Source organism: Canis aureus, chromosome 19, assembly GCF_053574225.1.
Source record: "Canis aureus isolate CA01 chromosome 19, VMU_Caureus_v.1.0, whole genome shotgun sequence".
In the NCBI taxonomy this organism is placed as follows: domain Eukaryota; kingdom Metazoa; phylum Chordata; class Mammalia; order Carnivora; family Canidae; genus Canis; species Canis aureus.
In genome coordinates, this window is record NC_135629.1 from 39110635 (window position 1) to 39127726 (window position 17092).

At 43.9% G+C, this 17092-nt stretch overlaps 1 protein-coding gene across 7 annotated transcripts in view; it reads right to left on the reverse strand.

The window, feature by feature from the left end:
• RAD54L2 (RAD54 like 2) overlaps positions 1 to 17092 on the reverse strand; it is a 126904-nt gene that overhangs the window by 7275 nt on the left and 102537 nt on the right. For all 7 annotated transcript variants that reach the window (XM_077858725.1, XM_077858722.1, XM_077858726.1 and 4 more), the window contains 12 exons: positions 16542 to 16884; positions 15679 to 15856; positions 14164 to 14415; positions 13824 to 13942; positions 12079 to 12197; positions 9531 to 9630; positions 8365 to 8570; positions 7800 to 7972; positions 7097 to 7293; positions 4046 to 4245; positions 2872 to 2961; positions 425 to 517 (listed from right to left, as the gene is read on the reverse strand). In XM_077858725.1, coding sequence (XP_077714851.1) covers positions 425 to 517; positions 2872 to 2961; positions 4046 to 4245; positions 7097 to 7293; positions 7800 to 7972; positions 8365 to 8570; positions 9531 to 9630; positions 12079 to 12197; positions 13824 to 13942; positions 14164 to 14415; positions 15679 to 15856; positions 16542 to 16884 — 2070 coding nt within the window. The remainder of the gene's footprint in view (positions 1 to 424; positions 518 to 2871; positions 2962 to 4045; positions 4246 to 7096; positions 7294 to 7799; positions 7973 to 8364; positions 8571 to 9530; positions 9631 to 12078; positions 12198 to 13823; positions 13943 to 14163; positions 14416 to 15678; positions 15857 to 16541; positions 16885 to 17092) is intronic.

The window sequence follows — 17092 nt, forward strand, 5'->3', positions numbered from 1 at the left end:
AATGGAGAAAAGAAAAAAAAAATGGAGAAAAGTTATGTATATATATTTAACACAGAGACTGACACACATACATAGAAGTGCACATACATTCCTGTATATGTATAATAGATCTCTGAAAAAAGCAAATGAGAAAAGCACCTCCAGAAAGGAGCAATAGATGGTTGGGGGCTTGTAGGGAGAAGAACTTACTTTTCACTTTACCTCTCTTACACCTTTTGTTGAATTGTGAACCATGTATACATTATTCAAAAAATAAACTAATTACATACCAAACAAAAACAAACAAAAAAATGCCATGTAGATCTATAGATTTGTTGAATTGTGAACCATGTATACATTATTCAAAAAATAAACTAATTACATACCAAACAAAAACAAACAAAAAAATGCCATGTAGATCTATAGAAAGTAGAAGCCACTATACCTGAGGCAGCCATCCGACCATCTTCTGGGACCTTCGGTTTGCCAGTTGCCCGGACAGCAAAGATCCGCCCATCACTGGTGCGGATGTATGTCCCTAAGAAACAGGAGGAAAACTGCTAGGAGCAGACATGCAATCAGCCAACTTTGGGAAACTCTAGGCCTAGACACCATGGGTTGGGAAACAGCTATAAAATTAGGTCTCATACCCTCTCTCAAGGTCCCTAAGATAACAAGTGGAGCACTGAGCTATGGGCCTGAAATTATTCATTCATTCCACACAGCACGACTACCATGTTTGAGGTATTGTTCTAGACACTGAAGAGCACAAGACAGAAAAGGGCCCTGTCTCATGGGGCTCAGCCTCTAGAGGAGGAGAAAGACAAAGATGCCAGAAAATATCGGGAAAGGTTAACGCAACGGAGGAAATAAACAGGGTGCTGGGAGAAAGAGTAAGATGGCTGCCTTGGTTCTGGCCAAAGGACTCTGGCAAGGGTCTTCTTCTTGATCTGTGAGGAAGGAGCCTCATTGCCTCAACACCCTCTTCTCCCTTGGAATAATTCAAGACCAGCATTCTATTCCCATAGGACACTAACCTACCTTCTGTCTTTTGATCAATCTCCTGGAAGGTCAGAGGTCAGCAAACATTTTCTTAAAGGGCCAGTTAGTAAATATTTTTGCCTTTGTGGGCCATGAGGTTGCAACCACTCAACTCTGCTACCATAGCATGAAAACAGTTGGAGGTGGCTGTTCTCCAAAGATCTATCTTTATGGACTCTGAAATGTGAATTTCATATAATTTTCAGGTTCCACAAAATATTTGATTTTTTTCAACCAATTGAAAATGTATAACCCATGCTTAGCTCACAGGTACAGAAACAGGAGGCAGGCAGGATTTGGCCCATGGGCCATAGTTTGCTGACCTATGCTCTAGGCTAAGACAAGCCTAGTAAAGGGGCTGGGTATAATCTTCTCTTTATGTCATGTGCTTCATGGCATCTTTTTCCTGAGCCTAAAGGTACTTTGACCCAACAAGGCAAGGTCAAAATCTCCTTGATAAACAAAGAACCCCAAGGAGCCTCATACAGTAAAGGATGATATGAACAATAGGTTCAGATTGCATCCTGACAATGTCCAGTCCAAACTTCTAATTCCAGCAATCTCATCTCCCTCTGTAAGGAGGCCAGAAGCAGTGGACTTTTAAAATTACCACACTCAAGGGGTGTCTGAGTGGCACAGTTGGTTAAGCATCCAATCTTGGTTTTGGCTTAGGTCATGATCTCGGGATTGTGGAATCAAGCCCTGCACTGGGCTTCACATTCAGCACAGAGTCTGCCAAGGACTCTTTCCCCCTCTCCCTCTGTTCCTCCCCATCCCTCTCTAAAATAAATAAATAAATCTTAAATTGCCACACTCAAAATATCTGTCATGCAACCCACATATACTAATTCATCTACTCAATGCATTTCCTAGTTGGAGACCTCAACTCTACTCTGAGCAAGTGGGTAAGGGGACACAATAACATATATGTTCACTTATAATCCATTCCACAGCTCTTTCTCTCCACTTTTGGAATCCCTGTGTGTAGTTTAAATGCCAAGTATTAAGCTTTCGATGGCCAAGGCATCCATCTTGATTGAATAAACAAATTGCACCTGTATGACACAGCTTCTAACTAAAGAACTAGATAAGGAAATAGGCTGTCCTCACCAAGTTCCCCTTGCAGAGAGCCCAGAGTAACCCAGAAAGCTTAACCTTGAATGGACCCTGCTTTTCCCTTCCCATGCCCTAATTTCTGCTCTTATGTTTTAAATTCATCAACAAAAGTAAACTCCAAGACACTAACCATCCCAACACCTGGACTCTAGTAAAGACGCAAGTCTCCTTTCTCTCTCTCTCTCTACCTATGACCTCACTGTGTGGCCCTGGAATGCTGTATGCCCTCCAGGATCTGTGAGTAATAAACCTTGTTTTTTCAAAGTTCACTGGTGGTTGTTGCTAAGGTACATCTTGCAATCATAGTAAGAACCACAAGTGCCAATTCAGCCATGACACTGGCTCTGGTAAATGTCTGTGGGGGCTTGCCACAATTAGTATACCAACAGGCGAGTCATGAGGTGCTTTTAGCTAAGAATATCATTATCAATAGGCTGAGACTGACACAAAACACAGTTGTCTATCCAAACCCATCGCAACATTCTCCAAAAAAACAATGGCGAAATGCACGGGCCCTAAGTCTCTTCTTTTAAGCCACTAACAAGTCTCTTTTGGGCCTGCTCCAACTCTGCTAAGCTCTTAAAATTGTCTTTTTCTCATGCTTCTTCCACATGTGACACTCTTATAGGATAATCCCTAACCTCCCTCTAACTCAAGCCATATATATTTCTTCTGCTTCCTAGCTCCACACTCTGAACCAAAGGTAAAGGATGGGCATCTTGCTCAGGCTCTCACCTTTTGTCCCACGGATGATGTGGATGCTCTCACCAGCATTAATTCTTGCCTGCACATCTGTGGAGCTGTTGAGTCCAGGAATAACAATATCTAGTGAAGAGAAAGACCTCATATTTAGATTACTTGATTGAGAGGGCAAGAAGATGCTAAGTCTCCATCCTCCCCTGTTCCTTAGTAGCTTCCCTAAAACCTCTCAGTGGAGTGGAGGTCTGAACCAAGGAGGATGAAGCAAGCAGGACTTCTTCTCACAGTTGTCTAACAGAGAATACTAGGAAAATGAGAAACTTTTTAGAAACCCAATCATCTTTCTGATCAATTTCCTTTGATTTAATTAAAAATTCATAGAGTTTTAGTTTGGAAAAGGTTCTAGATCAGATGGTTTGTTTGTTTTCCTCCTCCCTAAGCTATCTGCATCCATCTGCTCCACATCTCTTTAGACTCCAAAAGTGGCCTCATCTTCTTCCTTGCTGGTATTACTTCACACCTAACTAAAAAATAAAAAGTATGTTCAAGAATCAGCAGAGAAGTAGGATCACAAGGGGTTCCCTTTTTATTTTTACCCATTTCACAAATATTTTACAATAGACATGCATTATTTTCATACTCAGAAAAATCAAGATATTTTTATTAAAATTTATATGCCATAAATATTTCTAGATAATAAGATGAAACACAGCTCCAAGAAATGCTTTCCTTCCCAATTACCCTGAATCACAGAACCAATCGCAGGGACAGACTGATTGCCAGCCTCCTACCACAGGCCCACCATGCTCAACCCATATCACTCACAAAGAAAGAAGCAAGTGGCATTCACGTATTCTAATTAAGTAGGGAGTTTGATGTTGTCCTTTATACACAGCTAACCCTACAGTTAGACAGGACTCAATACATTCATACCTCTCTCAGACTAACCCTGTGTCCCAGTGATATTTCCACAACCTCTGAAGTGCTCAGAGTCTATCCCACATATCACATTTTAAAAAACCCTGTTCTGTTAAAATTCTTAAGATACTCCATCAGAATGCAAATTCCTCAAGATCAGGGACTATCTTCTCTATTTTTACCCACAGTGCCAATGCAGTAAGGCCTAGAATACAAAAGGTGTTTAATAAATACTTCCTGAACAAACAAAAAGGGACAGGCAGCCCCAGAAGAGGACCTAGGAATTCCCAACCTGTTGTGGTGACCACCTTCTGCACAAGGACCCCAGCGCGCTGCAGGTAGTTGATCGGGAAGTTCATAGCTGGATTTGTGCTAGAGGCAGAGCTTACACTGCCTCCCAGTGGGACATGCCGGGGCATCATGGGGATGGGGGTGGACTGCACAGGGCGAACACTGGCCACAGGCTTCTCATCACTCTTCAGTGTTGGCTGCCTATGAGAGAAGGACAAGCAAACTAATAAAGTTCAGCAGAACAGCCCTTACTTACCTTTCTGCAAAGGCTGCAGAGCTTCTCTAGATTCCCCCATTCTACAGCCTTACTTGCTGCTCAGAAGGATCAGAAGAATCTGCAGAGTAGGAGTAATTCAAAAGGAGACTAGAGGTAGGACCAAGACCGAGTGCAAGTGAGGAATAAAGCCTCTCAGAGTCTAAGAAGAATCAGATGTTGGTGAATAATACCTTTATGGAGATGCAAGGTGACACCTGCTCCTCTAGAATTTGGACTGTCTACATACTTTAGGAATTAGTCCTTGGAGGGAAGTTAGGGAGAGGTAAAGATGCAATAAGGGAGAAAAAACTCTTAAGAACACAGTGCATTGCCAAGTTGAAGACAAATGGGTGAAACTTTCCCACTCACCCAAGGAAAAAGGGCCATGTGATGTCACACATTCAGGTTCTCTTGAGAGAGCATCTATCCAACTTCAACCATCTTTACTCTCTGGAATCTCAAGTTTCTTTTTTTTTCTTTTCTTTTCTTTTTTTTTTTTTTAAGATTTTATTTATTTATTTATTCATGAGAGACACAGAGAGAGGCAGAGACATAGGCAGAGGGAGAATCAGGCCCCTCGCAGGGAGCCCAATGTGGAGACTCATTCCAGGACCCCAGGATTATGACCTGAGCTGACAGCAGACACTCAACAGCTGAGCCACCCAGGCATCCCTGGAATATCAAGTTTCAATAAGTAATGCAGACATCTCTCTCTCCTCCACATTACCTTTCATTGGGCTCCTCCGGGGACCAGTGTCCAAAGTGGCCCTCTTAAGTCATCACCACCACAAAAGCAGCAGCAGCAGCCAAAAAGCTGTTCACAGAATCCAGGCTTCTAAATGGTACATGGCCATGGCCATCCTGAGCACTAGCTATGCATGTCTTAAGCCAGCATGCCAAAAATGCTATCCCATGGCGCTCCTCATTCTTTACCTTTTCAACTGGATTTGGTACCCTGAGAAAGCTATTCCTGATTCAAGATTTTTGAAATTAAGACCCTGTCTATAAGCATTCTGAAGTTTGTGCCTTTGGTCTTTAGTTTTGGGGGAGAACCTCCCTGGACTGGTATATTCTTCCTTACCTGACTGAAGAACATTGCTCTGAGGTTGCGATAGGCACCTTTGGGCAGCCCTCTAGGCCCTGTGGACTCCCACATTTCAAGATAGGCCAAACAGCACAGCTAACTCACCATTTCTGGGTCCCATTTCCTTAGTCTGCCCAGGGTGGCTTTGCAGGAGCTACAGGGCTCTCGTCAGAGGTCAGTGGGACTCTTCCCAGGATCCAAAGTCAGATCAGAGTAAAAGTCAGGGTAACAGGAACCTATTGTAAGCCCCCTACTCTGGAGGAGCTAAAGCGAGGAAACTGGGCCTGAAACGCTCTTCACGTACACCCAGACAGGAGGAGCAATCAGCAGGATCATAGTATGGCTTATCAAGTGCTATGAGAGGCTAGTGCCTCCCATAGGGCCAGAGCTGGGCCAAAAAAGAAGCTGACATTATCTCAGAGCCCAACCAATTTGTCACATCTCCCCCCCCCCCCACCAAAAAATGGCTTTTCTTCCACTAGCTTTAGGTTTGGGCATTCCTGTTGTTACATGGGAAAGCCCAGAAAAGAGAACAAAAGGGGTGGAGGACAAAAAAGGAGAACATTCTCAGGCAACACAATCCTGGAAAATGACACAGAAATAAAGTCTGAAGGCTATGAAAGAGAATAATGTTTTTCTTCAAAGCATCTTGTACCAAAAAGCAGCAAATTTACTCACCAAATATAAGAGTCTTTCATAAAATTTACACGGTTTCAGTTCTTTTACAATCTCATTTGTCATTTTTTAACACGTAATTTTCATAAGAAAAAAGTTTTAAATCGCTACCCTCAAATAAAAGAATCTTTAATTCAAGATAATAAAAAAGTCTTTTAGGGGATCCCTGGGTGGCGCAGCGGTTTGGTGCCTGCCTTTGGCCCAGAGCGCGATCCTGGAGACCCGGGATCGAATCCCACATTGGGCTCCCGGTGCATGCAGCCTGCTTCTCCCTCTGCCTGTGTCTCTGCCTCTCTCTCTCTCTCTCTCTCTCTCTATCAGAAATAAAAATTAAAAATAAAATAAAAAAGTCTTTTAACAAACCACTCAAAAATTAAAAAAATTAAAATAAACAAACCATTCAATCAGGTGGCTGATTCTGGTAAGGCCTATGAGGCACTTTGTCTTGAAATGAAAAAAAAAAAAAAAAAAAAAAGGACATAGATTAACAGTTTTGTAATGTCTTAGAAAGAGCAGAGCTCTCTCTTCACTCAGCAATTGGCTTCCATCACGTTAATACTCTGAACAGTTCTAGAAGTTGTTTCAAGAAAAGTATTTTTTTCTCAGGATCATGGCACAACCACAGAATAAAATCTCATTAAGAGCAGGAAAATTCCTTGACTACAATCTAAGACCCACAAAAGACCTGGCCTTCACCCTTGAACTTCACTGCTTAAGCAAGATCTAGGACCAAGGCACTATGGATATGAAGGCAGCTATGTGGAAGGGTTAGGCCTCTGTGTCTTAGGAAGCTGCACTTCTCCAGGAGTCCAGAAGGACTCTCCTGAGTCATAAGGCCAGTGGCTCACTCTTCCAGCCAGAGCCATTTAAAACACCAGGGCTGCTGAACTGCTTTGGCACCTCATCCAAGAGCAGAACCTGTCAGTTCACAAAAGGCAACGAGCATGTTGTAGGCTCTCCCTTTGTTTAAAAACAGAACCAATCAAAACGTTTGGGCTGACCCAGCAGCATATCTTCCTCCTCTTTCAGTGACTCACCAGTTTCTCTGACTGAAAGCAGGGATGCTGGTTAGGCTCTGGTCACTGGCGGGGTAATATTGCGCATATGATGGGCGGGTGTAGGGGACGGATGTGCGCTTATCTTCTTCATAGCTTTTCTTTGCTGCTTTTTTCTCAGCCTTGGTCAGCTTGTGATCCTTTCGGTTAAGGAGCAATGACTCATGCTCAAAAGGCTCCTGGGGACACAGGAGGATGTTGATTTAATTACCAATCTTTGCGCCAACATGACTGATATACAATGAAGTTTCCTCTGAAAACAAAATAGGGCTGGCTATCTCCAACACCTGCAAAGAACCTGCTCACAGACACCCAGGCAGGTTTACCATCTTTTTGACAAGAGTAGAATTCACGACTCTAACCCAGCCCCACCTTTACAAAACCCAAGTCTACTTTCTATATCAAAAGGATGTTAAAGTTCAGAGAATTAAGACTACATTTCTAGAATTTCCTCCCTTCTTTCTGCTAGGAAAAACTCACACTGGCCAAATTATTCCACATAGCTGAGCTGAGCACTCCCAGGACAAGACTGGGGTAGGAACAGGTGGCTGGGGGACTGCATGGGGCAAGGAGAAGAATCAGCTGAGTTCAAGTCCTCTGCATGGAACAAAACTTTAGTTTTGCCAGATAAGCCTCCCTCAGGGAGACTACTGTACCAGGAACTGCATGCAAGCCAGGTTCTGACCTTGGTGATGAGGTGAGGGTACTTCAGACAGGCAAGTTGCAGGACTGGCTCCTTGATCCCCTTTACATTCAAGGATGCTTGGGGAGCTGGCTCCTTCTCAACAAAGTGCAGTAGGTTCTCCACCTCCTTCCGGGTAAAGTTCAGCATTGGATTGAGATCATCTACCACCCGATCTAGAAGGGAGAAGACATGGAGAAAGTCAGTACATGGCAGAGAAGACTACAAAAGCATAGCTACAAAGGTTGGCAGAGAAGAGAGGTTGTTACTGGCATAATTGTCACTAAAGCTAAAACTACCTCAGGCCATCCCATATTTGAAAGGTCTGAGGCTCTGGTGAAGTGGAAATATTATAAAAGAAACCTGCACACCTAGCTCAGCTCTTTTCATTATACCTGGCCTCAACAAGTTGAGTTCAAGTCCCTCTTAAAGCAATTATTTGAACTGGGATAAGATGTGAGGAACTGCTGATTTTCTGTGATTCAAACCTACATCTGTTCCCACTCAAGCCCCTCCTCTCCCACCACTCACATAATAAGGATAGTATTGAGCCTGAAGGATGCCCTACCTGACATGCCCTGCTTGGAAATCTGACGGTCATAGATCTTCTTTTCAAGGGTGAAATCAGCCACAAGGCGATAGATATGACAGGGCTTTTTCTGGCCATAACGGTATACCCGACATACTGCCTGGGCATCATGGCAAGGGTTCCAGGAAGCATCAAACACCACCACTCGGTTGGCACCGATCAGATTTACACCCAAGCACCCGGCCCTTTAAAACAGAAGCCAACAATCACAGAACTTTTAGTTTAAAAACAGTTTTAAAATTGGTTTTACTCTGTGATTCCTGCCCCAGTATTACCTCCTTTGTCCTAAGCACAACATACTGGAAGATTCTACTGTTCTGCTGATGAACAGTACATTCCTCAAGCACTGAAAAATATGCCCTGATAATCCAAAACAGAAGTGCCTACCAGCTCAGAAAGAAAACCCACTCACTCGGGAATCCCTGGGTGGCTCAGTGGTTTAGCACCTGCCTTTGGCCCAGAGCGTGATCCTGGAGTCCCGGGATCGAGTCCCACATCAGGCTCCCTGCAAGGAGCCTGCTTCTCCCTCTGCCTGTGTCTCTGCCTCTCTTTCTCTGTGTTTTTTCATGAATAAATAAATAAAAATCTTAAAAAAAAAAAAAAAAAAGAAAGAAAAAGAAAACCCACTCTCTACTCCTCTGTACTGGGAAAGGCTCCTGCATCCCGGCTCCAGAGCAATGTCACTCAAAGGGAGACATCTGTATCCAGATGTTTCTGGTGTGTTTAGTCTACCAGATAGGAAAATGACTATTTCATACCCATCAAGGGCATTGTAGTGGCAGAACAGAGCATAGCTTTCAAGCTGCTTGGCATGAAACAAATAATGCCACCAGCCTTTAATAGTTACATTACACTTTCTACTTTTTAAAGCACTTTGATGTTAATCCCATCATCTAAGAGAATATTTCTGAGAGTAGAGCTAATTATGCCCATTGTTAATGAAGTTCTCAAAGAACTTCATGACACTATCATGATCACCCTCCTGATACAACTTCCTTTTGGGATCCCCTGTGTGACCTCAAAAACAAGTCACACACCTGAGCAGATCTCTTCTCACAGAACTTGGATGAGCCTTTGGGTATCTGCCTATGTGACCAACTGCCCTGAACACAGCCCTCTGACCTCACCTCTCAGGATCCACTCACCTTGTGGACAGAAGGAATAGCCAGGTGGTGAGGTTGCTGGGATCATTGAACTGATTAATGAGCCGCTCCCTCTCAAAGGCAGGGGTGCTACCATCTAGCCCTAGGACAGAAGGAAAATCATAAGAAATGGACACATGAGGGCAGAGGTACACAGCAAAATCACTGGGAAAACGTGTTTTAAAAACAAAAACCAAATATACTACAATACTCAGATTCCAATCGCTTGGACATTTCATGGGTTTATGGTGAGACCCAGACATCTATGATTTAAAAATACCCCATGTGCAACAAGGATTATAAACCATGTTTCTCCCTTTAGTATTTTAGGTCAATTTCAAAGTTCCTAGACTTCAGAGTGCATAAGAATTATCCTAAATAGGGCAGCCTGGGTGGCTCAGCGGTTTAGCGCCGTCTTTGGCCAGGGTTGTGGTCCTGGAGACCCGGGATAGAATCACAAGTCAGGCACCCTGCATGGAGCCTGCTTCTCCCTCTGCCTGTGTCTCTACCTCTCTCTCTTTCTCTGTGTCTCTCGTGAATAAATAAATGAAAATTTTAAAAATGCTTAAAAAAAAAAGAATTATCCTAAATAGGGAAGCTTGGTAAACATTGGCTCAGGGTGACCTCTCTGCTTCAGTCCTGTAAATCTTGGTGAGTGCAGAAGGACCAAGAGTTCTATTTTGATATGGATTATATCCCTCCATCAGGAATTTGTTAACAAACTCCTATGATTAAGGACTTGCTCTAAGGAGACATTAAAAGGAACAGATCTGGAACAGTGGAATGGGGTATATGGCTGAAAAGAGGGAAGCTCAAAGGAAGGAGAAAAAAGTAATCTTCAGTTTAGAGGAAGCATGAATAAGAGAAGAGGGGGCTTTGTCACCCCAGGGAAAAAAGAGAAAAGGGCGAAGCTAAAGAGATGAAACACCACATGGAGAACTGGATTGCTACTGCTATAGGAAACCTTAAAGTGCCTGTATTAGAGGCTCAATCAGCACCCAATCGGAGTTCTCACAATTTCCAAGCACAGCTCAGCACTGACTCACACTTGGCAAGCCTGCAGTCAACAAAAGGCTGTGGGCTAGGTCCTGCGCTAGAGGTCTTCCTACAACCCCCTGCACCTCCATTCTCTAAATACTTCCTTTAGGCCAGTGCTTCTACAACAAGGGTGATTTCCTTGCCCTCCCCCTCTAGAGGAGACATTTGGTAATGTGTGAAGACATTTTTGGTTGTTAAAACTAGGTGGATATTAATACCATCTAATACCAGGATCCCTGGGTGGCGCAGTGGTTTAGCGCCTGCCTTTGGCCCAGGGCGCGATCCTGGAGACCTGGGATCGAATCCCACGTCGGGCTCCCGGTGCATGGAGCCTGCTTCTCCCTCTGCCTATGTCTCTGCCTCTCTTTCTCTCTCTCTCTCTATCTCTCTCTCTCTCTCTGTGACTATCATAAATAAATAAATAATAAATAAATAAATAAATAAATAAATAAATAAATAAATAATGAAAAAAAATACCATCTAATACCAGGGACGCTGTTAAACATCCTACGATGCACAGGACCACCCGCCTAAAAAGAACTATTTGGCCCAAAGTCAATATGCAGACAGTAAGTACCTGAGGTTAATATCTCTCAACTTTTGCTTTTCATTACCACCCTCTTAAGGAGCCTTTTTTTTTTTAATTTTTTTTTTTTAATTTTTATTTACTTATGATAGAGAGAGAGAGAGAGAGAGAGAGAGAGGCAGAGACATAGGCAGAGGGAGAAGCAGGCTCCATGCACCGGGAGCCTGATGTGGGATTCGATCCTGGGTCTCCAGGATCGTGCCCTGGGCCAAAGGCAGGCGCCAAACCGCTGCACCACCCAGGGATCCCTCTTAAGGAGCCTTTTTATACATTTTTTTTTACCAATCAACATGTCCTTCATGAAATTTTAAGTATCACAGATAAACTGCCTATGTTTATTTACTACATGCCCATTTGTGCCCTATACTTTTGAAAAGTTAAAAAAAAATTTGTCCCCTCAAGAACTAATTTTTACCCCTTTAGGGACACGATCTCCCCTATAGAGAATGCATGATCTGGGCTTATTTACCTTCACTCTGCTTCTTCTTCCTAGAATGACCTTTGGGCCACACTAACTCTATATATTTAAGTTCTGCCCATATTTGCAAGTCTACTGCAAGTTCCACCTCCTCTTCAAGGAAGCTTTCTCCAACCATCCTCCCCGCAATGATTCTGTTTTCCTTAGAAACTGTTAGGGCGCTTGACCAGTACTACTCTGCATTTGTCTTAGAGTTGTCAAATGAAGACAAGGCTTATGCTTTCTACTTCTTTCTCTGCTCTCCCCCTATCTCACCCAAGCTCCTCAGCCTCCAGAATAATCCCTCACACACAGCAGCTTGTTCTCAGTGTCTCTCTGCTCCTTGGCTACTCCAGATACTCCTATGCAATTGATGGAGAATGGAGTAGAAGACAAAAAGGCAGAGAAGGAAAGGGAATCCTTAAGCAGAACCTGCCAAGACTCTAGAAACAAAGCAGCAATGAACTCACGGAAGTAGCTGACGTTTCGAACCCACTTCTGTACTCCTTGCCCATCAGCACCAGGTAGACAGGGCACTTCTCGTTTCCCTAGGAACTCCTCGATGAGAGCCAAGGTGGAAAGGCTCTGGCTGGAAGGGACAACATTTGGTTCAGAAGGCTCCCAGACCCAAGGGAATCTTGTTCCCCAATGGGCTCATAATTATGTGCAGCCTTCTGACAGTAGGAGCTACTAGAACCTGGCCCCTTGAGGGATAACCCCACAAAGAACCCCCAAGGGTATTCTCCCTAGCTCATAATGGGAGCAAAGTCATCCACACATTTATTATCACCACTTCACTACATATGTTACCCTATTACTTCCTCAGTTGAAAAATTCTGGGGTTTAGCTCAAGGCATAGTAACAAATAGCATCATTAAAAACCAACATTGCATGAATATACATTAGATGTAATTATAGGCCACAATCAATATTATCTGTCTCACTAAGGAGACAGAATTATTTGGCTGCTTTCAAAAGTTATACAGAGAGAGAGGCAGTCTTGTATATGTTAAGTGATAACATAAAACCAGTGGAACACTAGACTGTCCCCTAGTTAGAATCACTGCTGTCCTCTCAAAGTGTGTCACACATGGAAATCCTTACTCTGGGAGGCTCCCATTAGCTCTTGTTGGAGCACTATTTAGTCAGAACAACAACAAAAATCAATCAACTCTATGTCTATTTCCCTGAGGAGTCAGGCCTTGATGGACATCAAAGTTCTGGCCAGACTGAGAATGTGACTCTGGAACAAACTGTATTATTTATTTGGCCTTATAAACAAAGTATATGTAAGTTCCACACCCAACACTGGGCTTGAACTCATGAGCCTGAAAGCAAGAACTGCATGTTCTACCAACTGAGCCAGTCAGGTGCCCCCCCACAAAATCTATTTAGTTAAAAAAAAATAAACGTTGGGTAAGGACTGAAGCAGATTAGACCACAAGTCAGCAAATGTTCTCTGTAAAGGGCCAGATAGTAAATATTTTTAGGATTTGCAGACTATACACAGTCTGTCAAATATTCTTCTTTTAAAAACACTTAAAAATGTTTTTTAACATTTTTAAGTGTTTTTAAGAAAACATTTAAGTTTTCTTCTTTTTAAAAACACTTAAAAAATGTAAAAGCTAGGGGTGCCTGGGTGGCTCAGTTGGTTGAACGTTCGACTCTTGATTTCAACTCAGGTCATCATCTCAGGGTCGTGAGATCCAGTCCTATGTTGAGTCTGCTTGTCTCTCCCTCCTCCTCTGGATCCCCCCACTCAGCTTGCTTATAAGCACTATCTATCTATCTATCTATCTATCTATTAATCAATCTTTTAAAAACAAATGTAAAAACTAGCTCTATCAATCAATCTTTTAAAAATAAATGTAAAAACTAGCTCTCAGGCAGGCCATAGGCCAGATCTGACCTGGGCCATAATTTAAAGAATTAGACTATGACCTCCGATGTCAGCCTAGTGTTTTATTTTTTATTTTTTTATTTTTTTCAGCCCAGGGTTTTAAATTGTTCTCTGCAGAGAAACCACATTGGGTAAAATAAGAAAACTCCAAGAAAGAGATGAAATGTAAGAAGGTCCTCACAAAAAGCACTGGGCTGAAGAGGCATGAAGGAAAAAAAGTGGGGGAGCTGTGGTGACCCAAGATGGTCTCACTCTGCAGGGGCTGTGTCACTCTTCTACAGAGACACAGTGTCATAGGGGAATTTCTCTTTCTACCTGAACACAAGAATCTTGTCCCCAAGCTTCACACTTTCCTCAATCAGGTGGAAAAGCAGTACCATCTTAGGAGAGTTCTCTAAGACCCCAGTCTGGTAATTAGTCAAAAGGTCCTTAGCCTGTAAGACAAAAATGAGGCAGCTTAGAGCAGGTCCATGACAGAACACTAGAAATAAAATTCACCTTTCCCAAGCAGAGGCTCATGGGCAACCTTTATAGTTCCCTGCAGAGACCTTGGTAGTATAGTACACTGTGCAGCCCCCACCATTTCCCCACATAGAATTTGTACCATCCCTTCTCAGCAGTGGTTTATGGGCACAGAAGGATCTGCTTGACTCACCCATTCATATGTAACAATGTTGTTGCCTCTCTCCTGGAAAGGGTTGAAACCAACCCCCTGTAGGAACTTGCTGTTGGTTGCCTCTCCCATCGAGGAGGCCAAGGTGCTGTCTTCCCCCTTGCCTTTTGTTCCCTGGGATGGGCAGCGGGCACTAGTCCCCGCTGAGCCAAGCTCTTCCACATCTAGGTCCTGCTCATTGGCCAGACTCTCCTTCTGAAGGGCTTCATATAGCACATCCGGGTGATTCCAGATCTGAGGTTCAAGTTAAAGGAGAAATGGCACAGGGCAGAGAACAATCTAAGGGTATCCAGGAAGCCTGGAAACATGCACTTGCTCAAACACACACCTCCCATAGCATAGTGTCACACCAAAAATCAAAGTATCTCCAACCCCCTCATATCCAAAGAGCCTACACATTCATTTTAACTAACCAGCTGTGACCATCGTAATGTGAGTGAAAGAGTTCATACCAGTGGGCATGCCCATGTTTGGTACATAATCAGAAAGGCTATGTCAAAGCCTTGCATTCTTATTTAAATAAGAATAATAATGTTCCTGATTTGCTGTGTGGCTATAGCCAACGACTACATGAAACTATGAAATAAGACTAATCTCTCCCTATGGACAAATGTATCTGACTTACAGATGACCAACCAGAAGTCATTTCAAGGACTACTCCTGGCAGGAGTTGAGAATTCGTGGGGTACAGGGGGCTGGGAGAATGGGCGGGTGGGGGGACAGGAAGGGCATGTTGGCTCAAACACTATGTCTGCTCTAGCTTTCTGGCTCTGGTCTAGGACTGTGGCTACAAAACAAACAAACAAACAAACAAACAATTTGAAATCCCATCTGTCCCCTGACATACACCTTCAGCTGACTTATTAAAGCAATGGTCAATTGGGAATAATAACCAACAAGTCAGCTGAGAGCTGTCAAAGAAACAAGCCCCTCATTAGGCAACAGGGAGCACATACTAAAGATAAGTCAGGGTTTATCCACCTGTTCATGAAGCTTGGTGCTGAAGATACCTGGGCCCTGCTCTCCCCAAAACCATCTCAAGCATTATGAGGATGAATGATATCTCAATCTCATTAAACACAGAATCAAACAGAAGGTACCCCAATAACTTGTCTAAGCTATATATTTCTTGAATCTTGATTACATTAACAGTCATAAACTGCCCCACAATGTTCTTCCATTACCCCATTTTTCCAAGGGAAAAAATTGGTGAGAAAGGAAGTGGTTTCTCAAATTTTGTACAAATTGTACAAATGAATTGCACAACCTCAAGAAACACCATTTATATCCTCGGCTATGAGTGGCACCCCCAGGAATTGTGCAGCACACATTGGCACACCTCTCTTTGGGCTCCCCTGTTCCCTGATGCAGCCAACCGGGGAAGTAGCCCCTCTCATTTTATTCTTCCTTTATCAAGGACTCCCAGTAGGAAGAACTCCCTTGGGACTGTGTGCATCCTTCATCTGTGTGTCAGTATTCCCTGAGGCCTCAACACACCTTGCAGCACACGCAGAAAGCCTTGAGGGGGTTCAGCCCCAGCCAGCCACTGCTACCACAGTCTCGGAAGCGGTCCATAAACTGTGTGTACAAATCTCGCTGGATCTTCGAGAGCCGCACCAGGATTACATTTTCTTCCTTGGCAGGGAGATGAATCTTCAGCACAGTGTGGCCTCTCCTACAAAGGTAGAGATCAGAATTGTCAAGCCTGTGTGGCCAGGAGAGGTCAGTGCAGGAAAACAAGAGAACCTTGCATTTCTGCCATACCTCCTCTTGATCTCACCGTTCACAGCAGCCTTGCAATAATGAGAACTGGTTTAGCGACCATCAGAAGAATCACATTTTAAGACTAAGAATTAAAGCAAAGAGGATAGGGTGGCAGAGACTGGGAACTTCAGGTTGGTACCTGGATCCAGGGCTATTTCTTTAAGCTTTCTGCACACATGCCATCTTAACAAGCAAAAATAAGGGGATTGCTTTAGACTATCCTAACTACATCTACCAAGATGCTGAAATGGGTGAGGCCATGCCCCTGAGAACCAGCACTTGTATGCTTTTGCCAAGTCAGCAGAAGGCTAGCTCTCTTTTGCTTTTCAGTAAGTAAGGCAGGTATCCCTGGAAACTTCAAAGATTAACTTCTGAGGGAAGCACTTCTAAGCCAAACTTTCAGAGGACTGAAACAGTGGCTATCCATCATCTGTGTGCTATTCACGAAAAGCTACTCACTAAAAAGAAAGTTTTACTATCACCCACTAGGAATGGACCCTCCTGCTGTAACAGCTCCCCTTTGGGACAGCTTTGCATGCCCATTACACCAAGGTCTCCCTGAGGGTTCAAAACACAGGGCCCTAAGGATGGCTCACCTTTGCACAAAGCCCTCTAGGAGGCTGTGCAAGACGTGGCTCCGGTAACGCATTAGGCGAACATCCTGAGGCGTGCTGTCAATACACTGTCCATTCAGAATGGGGCGTTCAAACATGTTGCTGAACTCCTGCCGGGTGCCAAGGAAGTCTGGGCGCACAAAGTCCACCATGCACCAGTACTCAATGAGGTTGTTCTGCAGGGGGTACCCGGTCAGCACCACCCGACGGCGAGAGCGAATGTTCTTCAGGGCCTGCGAGGTGCTGGCCTGGCAGTTTTTGATGCGGTGTCCCTCGTCACAAATCACCACATCAGGGCCAGGGCGGCATAAGGCCTTCTCAAACTCTAGGGAGGGAAGAGGATCCGGAGTCAGAGGGTGAGAGGGCCTGCTCTTAGTCAACAATATGAGAAGTAGGGGTGCACCCTGGAGGAGACAGAAGAAATGAAGGAAGCAGGAAAGCAAGAGTCAGCCCCCATTAGTGAAAGGGAGCCAGCCATCCAGGCTCCTGTGCATTTGGTGTGACATGTTAACCTGGACTATTGACTCTTGCAG